Genomic DNA, 10,677 nt, shown 5'->3' on the forward strand with positions numbered 1-10,677 from the left:
TTAAATATCGTTTGGAATCACTCTCAAGAGCCAGGAAGGAACATTACTCTGCTGCTTTGTTTTGTGCCAAAGTCTAGACGTGTAGACACTGTCACGAGTTACTATTGTAGAAATCACTCGATGATTAGGTTCTTCAGGTGAGCAGGAAAGCAGATCTTTATTGTATGCATACAGGAGCACAGGACAGAATACAGTTCTGAATGTACAGGGGTAGCTCAAATTTAATACAGCATTGTTTCCCTTATTATACAGTGAGAGCCACACCAATTTAGTCATATAAGAGAAAGCCAAAACAATAGCAGATATTCCAGCAGAAAAACATCTACAAAATGTTTTCTTAGGTGGTTGCAATTGTTTGCATTAGTTTCAAAATGGAATGTCTGCTACCTGCTAAAAGAGAGTCATGAGCCATTGCAGCTATCAGCCAGCTACTTACCAAGGCTAATGATAATTATGAGAACAAGGCCTGTTGTTCTTTTCTCACAGCACAAAATTCTTTTTCACTATATACACACAGTATCTTGTGAGCATTAACAGCTCACTCCTCCCGGAGTGCTTTCTCTTTGACACCCGCCTGACTGTTATGAAAAGTGAGTAGTTTGGACGAGACGAAGCCAGGCAATCTCTGATTCACATTGATCACAATCATGGTGACTGACAATATACTGTACACGAGCAGCAAATATCAATTGTTGCAGTAATTGGTCATCACATTTACCTACCAATCTAATAGACTCATTGTCGATATTTTTGTCATCATTTCTCTCAACACATCTAGAAAACTTAATGGCTACTTTTTTATACAACAAAATACAAATTTGGATTAACTGCTCTTTTAAAACACAACGACTAAACTTTCAGTAGAAGATCACAACTTAATTTGTTTCTGTAGGAAGAAGGTCACTGAGTAATAGCAAATAATTTGATTTTTTTGTGAAGCTCAATGTCAAAAATAACAATCATCTAATTTATTTATTTGATGATTATTGTTTTATTGGATGTACTCCTTATTCCAAGATGTTTTTCAAGGGTTAAAATAAAAAAAAATAAGTCAATTTGAAACAGAACTCTAACAAGTATAATGGGTTACAATTTTTTGTGCATTTGCACAAAATGAAAACTAACACAATAAATGAGATCCAGCCTAATTGCTTGACAGAGCGTATGGTCTGCAAGTGCAGCTCTGAACTGCTGTTATTTTGCTGGAGAAAGGAAGATGTCTGTTCACTTCTGTGCTGAATCTGCTTCTGGCGAGACGGTCTGCCTCACGTTCTTCTAGAGACAGACCTTCTCCTGTGAGAGCTTGTGTCATCAGGGATTACAGGAAGCCCTGGGAAAGTGAGCTCTTCCACATCAAGCGAAAATGACGCTGGCACTGCCGGGAAGCCCCTGCTGTCACCCGAGCTCCTGCCTTCATTGTGTCTTTGCCACAAGCCCTCCTGTGCTCAGCAAAGCATGAGCTCCTCTCCTCTACATTGGCTTCACCTTTTCAAGCCCTCTTGCATAATGAATTCATTCAAATAGCGCTGCTCTGCTAATTAATTACTGCCTTAATGGACCCAGCGCAATCTGATTTGAATTAACTGGGGACTGCTGCACCTCACCTGATAAACTAGTAATTGTATTCTCAATCGGAAGTGTTGATATTCTAAAAGCTGTTTTTCCTCATTGTGATATTTTTTTTTTGCCACGGTGCATTTCATTTGTGATGTGTCGTGTTACACAGAAATATTTATCTCTGTGTTAAACCTGTCAGGCACAGAGCTTTTCTGGGTGGGATGGTCAGTATAACGTGTTTCCAGCGCCCAATGATAAACTGTTACGTTTATTTTTTAGAAGGTATGAAGTACTCATGCTGTAAATCCAAACCATTTATAGTCGAAAAGCTGACTTTGTTTTACATTTTAAAATTGTGCTTTATAGAAAGAGCATTAGTAAAATGCTACTACTGAAAAAAAATGGAAATACTTTAAAATATGAAAGTTCCTGGGTGCGTTTTTATGCACCACGGTATGGAAACAGGGGATCGATGCCAGGTAAAAAAATATATATTAATGTTATTTTTAACACAGATGTATTCTAAAAAATACCACCATTCTCATATATACAAGATAAACGTTTAGATTATTTTCTGTACATTGCAAAATATAAGCCATCAGAGTTTTTTTTGTTACTTTATGTAGGGATTTTACACCTCCCTCTCCCCAGTATTTCATAATTCAATCTATTTAGTTCATTTCTAACAAAGTGTCCGCAGAACTATCACTTTCTGTCTGTATACTGTTAACAGACCAGGCACCTCTGGAAGTCAGCTAGGACACTTGACAAATTCACGGCTCCAGCTGCCCTTTCTCAGCTCTGCACTGCGTCTCCGTGTGGAGATGACGACGTATCCCCGATGCCAATTTAACAACACCAGATCTGTAGGCTGCGTCCTGCACTTCAAGCAGATGCCTATCATTAAGAGTTTTTGTTTATTTAGAACTCCCTGGCAAAAGTGTGTTACTGGAAATTACAAAAAAATCAAATAATATTCTGCTGGATGATATTATTGTAATGAAACTGCTACTGGTTAGTCCACTGCTCTCTATACCCTGGCTGACACAGGTTACACAAAGATGACCTGGGGCATCCTGAGTTCACTTCAGCTTAAGAGCAGTCCACTGTATTATCAAAGAGGACAAAGATGTATCTTCAGTGATGGGTTGTTTATTTTTTGGAGTCCACAGACATGCTCTCCTCCTACAGCTGAGGTCTGTTTTTCCCCACTGGTATAATTGGCAGTAAAGTAGTCTGTTCACTGGGACTGGGACTGTACCAGAGCTTCTTGTCGGAGACATTCAAAGAGCAGAATGGATAAAATGCTTCACTGCTCCCTCCCGAACAACCATGCAGATTAACCCTCTAGTGACAACTGCCCTCTTCCACGTAAGCCTACAGTAACGGATCCTGACAGGCTGTGAATCAGACGCTTCTGGTCACAAAAACAGGGAGGAAGTCAGACTGCACAGCTCATGAAAGATTGTTTTCCCCACAGTTCATATCATATGAAATCCATATGAAATTATGTGCATCATTCCTCATGGTGTCTCATTTTGTTCTAGAATTAAAACTGTTTTCAGGCAGTTTGAAGTATTTAACTATGGAGAACTTTAAATGCTGTTGCAATTATATTTTGAAAAACTTGAGAAAGACTCACCTTCACACCAACAAAAAGTAAAAAATGAATCATGTATATTGCAAAGTTGGTCTATATACTACAGTAGTGCACTGCTTTTTCAGAATATTGTTTATATGACAAAATTATTGTACAGGCTATTGTACTATTCTATGTCGAATTGTTTTATTCTATGTAGTATAGCACTAAACCACCTTCTTTCAAATTCAGATTTATGCCAAGATATTCAATGAATAGGTTACATGCACTTGAGTTGTCACCCACTTGAGAAATACCATTTTATTTTCAAGGAGACTGTAGCTGATTTGGCCGAAAGGCCTTTGTTGTTTAGGTTTGTAAAGTGGAAATCAAAGAAATGACTGGAGATCGGCCGCACCCTGATTTAAAATACTATGGTTTGTGCTTTTAATATTCAAAGCACAATCTGGAGGCTAAAAGAATGTGTTTTAGTACAGACAGCCAACCACAGACCAGAGGCGAGCTGGGATTTCAATATTTCATGAAGCTAAGCGATTATATTAAGGGTTCACTGTGAAAACTGATTCTCTGAAATCTGCTCTTTCTAACTAAGCCCTTTGCATGTAAGCTGAAACAGTCATATGGAGGTCTTTGATTTGTCACTGGCTCTCGTTGTCACAAGAAAGGAAGACAAGATGCAGTGTTTAGTTTTGCATGATAGGCTGGGATGAGGATCATTACCTGGGGGACACAGAGGGTGGCCTGTCCTTGACCACTCCTTCCCCAGTAGTTCCAGTGCAGTTCCAGTTCAGCAGGTGGTTCCTTGAAAGTGAAAGCAGTGACTGGCAGGCTTTGGAGAGACTGTGCAGGAGATTACATTACTTTAAAGCCAACTGGACCGCTGTGAAGCAGGACTGTCAAAATATACTGAGGGTAAGCACTGAACCTCCTGATAGGTTTCCCATTGACAAGTCAAAACCTGTTTTGACATAATCCTCCAGGGTTGTGTAGTGGTGGAACAAACGTGGGAAAAGTTAGATGCACACTCTACATGCAAAAATATTGCACCTCTTAATGGTTTTATTATCAGATGATTATCAAACTCTTTGTTCATCTTTCCATTATCAGAAAGCTGCTTATTCCTCCTGTATAACAGGGTCTCAGCAACCCGGAGCCTGTCCAGCAAGCATAGTTTTTCAGTTGTGTTATTTGTCTTTCTGAAGTTACACAGTGGATTATATTTTTGTCAGTAAGCTGTGGTTGTATAAATAAACTCACAAAAAAAATCCAGTTTAATTTTTATAGCAACATAATGTGTCTGTATTTCCAATGTAATTATATGACAGGTAAAATACATTATAAATAAAATCAACATTGATTTTATGATGAATGCATGTTTGATGCATTATATATCCATCCATTTTTTAATTGCTTCATCCAATTCTGGGTTGCATTGCATGTATTTGGATTATTTTCTTTTTAACATGCATTTCTTCGGCACAGCCATTATTTAATACAGGAACACTTAAAAATGTATATTGTCCTCAACCAGGGTATGGGAGGTCTTTATGAACAAAAGTATTCACAAAACATTTTGAAATGAATGTCGTTGCACTTGCTGAGCTGTGTGCAAACCTGTAATCACTGATATTGCTGTAACCTGAATATCCCTGTTTTCTCTCCTAGGGAAGAAGAATTCCATCTTGTTGCACAAGGTCCAACACGACCTCAACTCGGGTGTCTTCAACTACCAGGAGAACGAGATCATCCAGCAGATTGTGCAGCACGACAGGGAGATGGCTCATTGCGCGCACCTCCTCCAGAACGCCCCGCCCCCCGTGTCCACGCCCACACCGGTCATCTGGACACCGCTCATCCAGGCCCCCCTGCAGGCGGCTGCTGCCACCACGTCTGTGGCGATCGCCCTGACCCATCACCCCCGGCTCCCCGCCACACTCTTCCGACCCCCAGTCTCGGTGCTGGGGTCCCTGAGGGAGCCGTCCAGCCAGCTGAAGAGGTTCAACCCCCTGGTGCCCACCACTGCTGCCTCGGCCGGCGACTCTCCCTCCAGCACGCCCTCCCAGCTCCGCCTGTCAGGAGCCGACACGCCCTCGCTGGCCTCCTTCCAGGCCCAGGCCCAGCCGCCGGCCTCGGCCAGCTCCAGCCAGCCCCCGTCCGCCAGCAGCAGCGCGCCGCCGGGACCCAGCAGTTCTTCCACGTTTCCCTTCAGTCAGTTCCCGACGTCTGGGTCGCCTTCCTCCAGCACTGCTCAGCTCCATCAGCCCCCGCAGCAGCAGCAGCAGCTCTTCCCCTGCAGCACACCTCCATCAGGCCTCTTCCAGCAGGGGGCAGCAGGTGGTGCCGCTGCCAGTAATTTTGGCCCGTCAGCTACAGGCTCCCCGAATCTTCTTCTCGGCCAGCTGCAGCCTCCTCCCCCCAGAGCTCCTCAGGTGGGGTCCTTACAGCAGTTCGCGGGGGGGGGCAGGACTTCCAGTGGACTAAACCTCTTCCACACCCCTCCATCCAGCTCGCCATCATCCAGCTTGAGCCAGCTTGCCCAGCCAGCCTTGGGCTCCCCGTCATCTTTAGCACAACACAGCCTGGCTGGCTTACAGTCCGGCTTCATAGCCCAGCTCCATCAGGAGCGCTCAGCCATTTCAGCTCTGGTCCAGCACAGCTCCGGAACTGCCTCCCCTTCCTATACCCCCGTGGCACCAAGTCCCACTGTCCAGAGCCCCGTGGTGGGGAGAACTTTCCAGTACAGTGACCCCTCGAGTGTGACTGGTTCCCACAGCTCCCTCCTCACTCCACAGACTACTTGCCCAGCCCAGCCCCTTAGCCAGAGCCAGTCCAAAGCAGGCACAGCATTGCCGGTGGGCCGCTTCTCCCAGGAAATCAAACTGATATCGGCCTCACACCCCTCCTTGCCCCAAGAGGTAGCTCAGGCTATGAGCCGAGCATCTCCACACTCCTCCAGGGAGTCTGTCACTTGCTTCTCCCCCTTCGCCTCTCCCACTCTCCTGGGAAAACCCTGTAGCTCCATCCCTGGCCGCATGACTCTCCCCAGGCAGATGTCCTCAGGGTCCATACCTCAAACCCCAGGGACCTCCCCCACCCTCCCTCCTAGGAAGGGCTCCAGCTCGTATGCTTCTGAACTCGAACCCGTCCGGCCCAAATTACCGTCTAATTTGTGAGGTTTAATCACACCCTCCTGCATCCTTTGGACTGCACACTGATCTTCCTATGTGACATTGTTTCCTCTAGGCTTCACTGTGTTTTATTTATTTATTTTAATTCTCCAGTATAACTGTGATTTTACAGTATGACCGGGTGACTTAGAGCTCTAGTTTTGCTTCAATTGTTTTTGTTTTGTTTTTTGACACTCTCTGTCTTCTGGAAATCGAGCTCAGCAGTGTTTCTGTCCTGTGACCGTTGATGGGAGGGTGTGAAAGAATCTGTTTAGAGGAGAGCCATGATTTTTTAACTCCAAAAATGCCAAAAACAGCAACAGAGGCCAGATACGACTGTAAGCATGGGGAGACGGCAGAATATCTTGCTGGGAAGGATGCTCTAAAACCTGCATGTGACACTATCTCTGGAACAAGGGCAGTAGAAATGTTGCTTTTAAAAGACCTAGTCAACCACATGCGATTGTCTCTGGCTTATAAACCAAAAAATACATGTATTTCCTCTGGATGACAGAGTCTGGCACTTCTCCAACCAACATGGCTTGAGGCCATGTAGGCAGTTACTGAACTAGGGATTATAGACTTTAGGATATGATATGGAAAAAGAAAAGAAAATAAAGCTGAAGGCTTGTTTTTAGAAACAGTTTCCTTACAAATTCACAGTGTCTTCCAAATAAATGTAGCATGTCTTAGAGCTTGTGGAGAGATATCAGCTTGCCCATTTTTGTATGGACAAGTCAAGGCTGTAGACAAAGAAATTGAAAATTTACCTTGGTAAATTACCTTTGCACTTCCATCATGGTTTGACTTTAAATCTTACGCTCGTTTACTTTGCTTTCACTGTGCTCTCCTGCATATTTACTGTGCTTTCAACAATGTGCTTTACTACACCAGACCTTGACACTGCATTCTGGCATAGTAACTGAGAACTTGAATCAGGTATTTAAAATCCCAAACAGGGTTTGACAAAATCAGCCCATCTTACATCTTTAAAATCAGCAACAACAGAGACCCAGGGACAAGTGGAAATTAGGTTCAGAAACATATACATTAGGAAAAGAAACAGGGGATATTTCATAATGCAGAGAAGAGAGTTTATAGGGTCTGGAGCAGCCTCCAAAGGCATGTTCCTGGCATTGATCAAGTGAGATCCTTAAAGAAATAGCTTGGTAGCATCCTAATAAGGTAGTAAGGTGGACCATATACTGTACAATAGTCTGCTTTATTTCCCAGATGTTTACAGCAACATTCTACCCTTCTAAATAGCTATCCATGGTATTTTCATAGTGTCGCGTAATAGCAGGAAGCCTGGATAAAAGTGTGCAGCTACTATCTATGTGTACGTGTCCAGCTTCACTTTCAATGGCAGCATATTGTAAACCAGAGGCGTTCAGTCCTGGTCCCGGAGGGTTGGTGTGTCTGAGAATTTTCAAGGTCTCTGTAAAGCAGCAGCACCTGAAAAGGCCGGCAGAAGCTATGAATCTGGTCCAGTTAATCCAGAAAGCAGCTAGTTTAGCTCATGTAGAGCCGACTAAGAAAGAAACCCATAGACCCACTGGTCCTCCAGGACCAGGATCAGACACCCCTGGTGTAAAGCAGCATATCAGTGACCTCTTATTGCAGAGGTCCTCTCACAGCCTGAACTCTCGATGGAGAGCAAGGGTTAGGACAAGGGGCATGACTGGGTGTCTTCCAGATCCCCCAAGGTTCACTGCGGGGACAGTCTCCTCTGAGGGAAACTCTCCAGCCGATGTTCCTCCAGATCTTGTGCGTGAGCCAAGTGAAGCACGCCGTGCAGTCACACTGATTTTACTTAGAGGTGCTCTTCCAGCGTGGGTTTTAGAGCATTTTCTCCTCCTGAATCTGTCTTGTGACACAGTAAGATCTGTTGGTGTTGATTTAAACCACAGAGATGTTGGCTTTGTTGCATTGGGACATTTAATATATTGTAATTATCGGGGCATTTTATACGAAATCACACAACAGATGAAGTTATCAAACTCCTTGTCATTTTTCAGCTATAGTATATTTAGATGTAAGTACAGTAGTATCCCCACTCAATACACAAAGGCACCAATCCTCTAAACCTTTCACAGGGAAAAAACGGTTATTATAATGCAATAAGCAGCTTCAGTATGAAAAGAAACAGGATCCACAGAATGAATTACTGACAATTGAACTTAGTGGCAATCGAACTCCATATGTTTGAGTACTGCAGTATCTTGTTTCTATGTCTGTTTCAACAGGTCAATGCAAAAGTGATTTCTGGCGCTGAAAACTTTGGTTGAGTTTACAATGATGAATGTTTTCCTCCACCTACAGCAATGTGTCTTATGCTGGTATTGAAATTTATTTTTAACAGAACATATTATTTTCTGTTTGGTATCCATGGGTTTCACAATCATGTAAATTGATATCCAAGGCTCGTGAAATGTGGCAGTAACAAGGTGGGTTTTATTTTGTTCTCAGAACAAAATGTGACTTTAAAACCCAGAGCTTTTTTATTTAGGGTATAAAACCTTGGCAGTTGGCATTTTAAGAGATACAGTATATGCATAGATATCCAGTGAACACGTTGGTTAACATGCATGATTGGCATTAGAAAATGACTCCCCTGTCATTGCTTATTAGAAATCATATAGAATCCAGAGCAAGAACACTGCCACCAACATTCTAATAGCGTTCCGTTCAAAAAGGTATAATTATGGATAAGTTCTGTGCACTGAATCAGGCAAGAAAACAGCATCGCAGCAAAACAGTGAGTGTTATTTGAAAGTCCAGCAAGTATTTGTGGTTGGTATAAAGTGCACGGTGTCCAGTTTTCAGGTTGTTAGAGTATTAGTAAGGGACACACGAGGACACCTGCTGTATTCTGTTGCAAATTAATTCCTGTGAAAAACAATATCATTCCAGGTCTCGAGGACTATCCTGGGCAGTACAGTAATGCGATTATATCCCTGTCAGATTGCATGAATAAGACACTGTTGTGGCAAATCAGTGTTTGCCAGTATTTATTCATAACTGAATTGTAAAAAGAAAAGGTGTGTGTTAAAAAATTCAATCTGACAGCATTCTCTCTCTCATTTGCATGTTGCAAAGGTTAGGGTTATCTGTGCCGCAGAACACATGGAGATTCACTTTTAAGGAAAGTGGGGAAGGGGTTTGTGTCTTTAGCACGATGACCTGAATAAAGATGTGGTCTAATTAAGAAAACACGCACTATGACTTTGCTGTAGGGTCATTTGGTATCTACTGGGGTAAATTATACAATTTGCAGAACTGCATCTGGGTGAGATTCTATTGTAAGCATGGGACAAAAAAACGCTGTGATTAATTACTTTAATTTTGTACTCTGGGCTATCAGTTAATTAATAAACTAGAGGAAACGGAGGGCATGCCACCCTTGCTGTAGTGGGTACCGTGAAGTACCCATCAGCTGACAAACAGCACTCCTCCCTTCACGTTCAAGCCCTCTGCAGCTACAGTCTGATTTGACAAGGCAGAAGCTCACCTTTTCAGTAAAGCCTTGGCCTCAGTAATGTGCCATCCTGACTGCAGCCTGTCAGTGATAAATGGGTTTTGGAGTCTTTCAGGTAGTGTTATATAGCAATACAGAACCTAACGCATGGCTGCCAACCACGGAAGAGATGCTAAAAGCACTTCTTTTTTTTCTTCAAAATGTGTTGGAATAAGTACATATTGTTTACTGTACACATAAAAGTGTTTTTGTAGGTTAAGGAAGTGGTTCTCGATGGCATTAGGACCCAATAAGGGTGCATTAGTGGAACATCGTATCATGACTTCTTATCATTGAGTGGCACGACAAAAGCCACCCATATGAGAGAAAAAGCTCTTGATAAAAATATATTTAACACAGAAACGTTCCTTTTAGCCATTTGTGTAAATGGCTTGTGCAAGCTGTTCAAAAATACTGAAAAACTGAAATCTATTGTTTTATCTCAAATCCAGCTTACAGCACTTCTGTAAAGCCAGGCTCAGTTTAACTCTGTGGCTGTTGAGCCCTACAGTTCCACCATATGTGGATGCCCAGTTGGCTTCTGACAGCTGTATTCTGTATTCTGGGGGCTAGGCTAAGACCACTAAGTTATATTGGTGGTCACATGAAGAACTAGTGGTGAAAGGCAGGTCACAGCAGGATAGGACTGGTAACATTGGGTCAATGACTGGACCAGTACAGAAGAAAAATAGCACTGTATACAGTACACTTAGTGACTCTGATGCAATGATGATTATGGTTTCATAAAGCACCTGGTCGTTTTCTGTGTTATTATCTAGAATAAACCTCTACATTGAGGTGGCCATAGCACTAGCAAAGCTGGCACTGTTGAGACA

At 42.9% G+C, this 10,677-nt stretch overlaps 1 protein-coding gene across 1 annotated transcript in view; it reads left to right on the top strand.

Annotated features, from left to right (window-relative positions):
• The window catches only part of hcn4 (hyperpolarization activated cyclic nucleotide-gated potassium channel 4), a 98,796-nt gene extending 89,904 nt beyond the window's left edge, over positions 1-8,892 (top strand). Inside the window, exon 8 of the mRNA XM_006628884.3 lies at positions 4,823-8,892. Coding sequence (XP_006628947.2) covers positions 4,823-6,330 — 1,508 coding nt within the window. The 3' untranslated portion in view covers positions 6,331-8,892. The remainder of the gene's footprint in view (positions 1-4,822) is intronic.
• Positions 8,893-10,677: the final 1,785 nt, after the last annotated feature.

The sequence above is a fragment of the Lepisosteus oculatus genome, chromosome 5 (assembly GCF_040954835.1).
Source record: "Lepisosteus oculatus isolate fLepOcu1 chromosome 5, fLepOcu1.hap2, whole genome shotgun sequence".
NCBI classification, from domain to species: domain Eukaryota; kingdom Metazoa; phylum Chordata; class Actinopteri; order Semionotiformes; family Lepisosteidae; genus Lepisosteus; species Lepisosteus oculatus.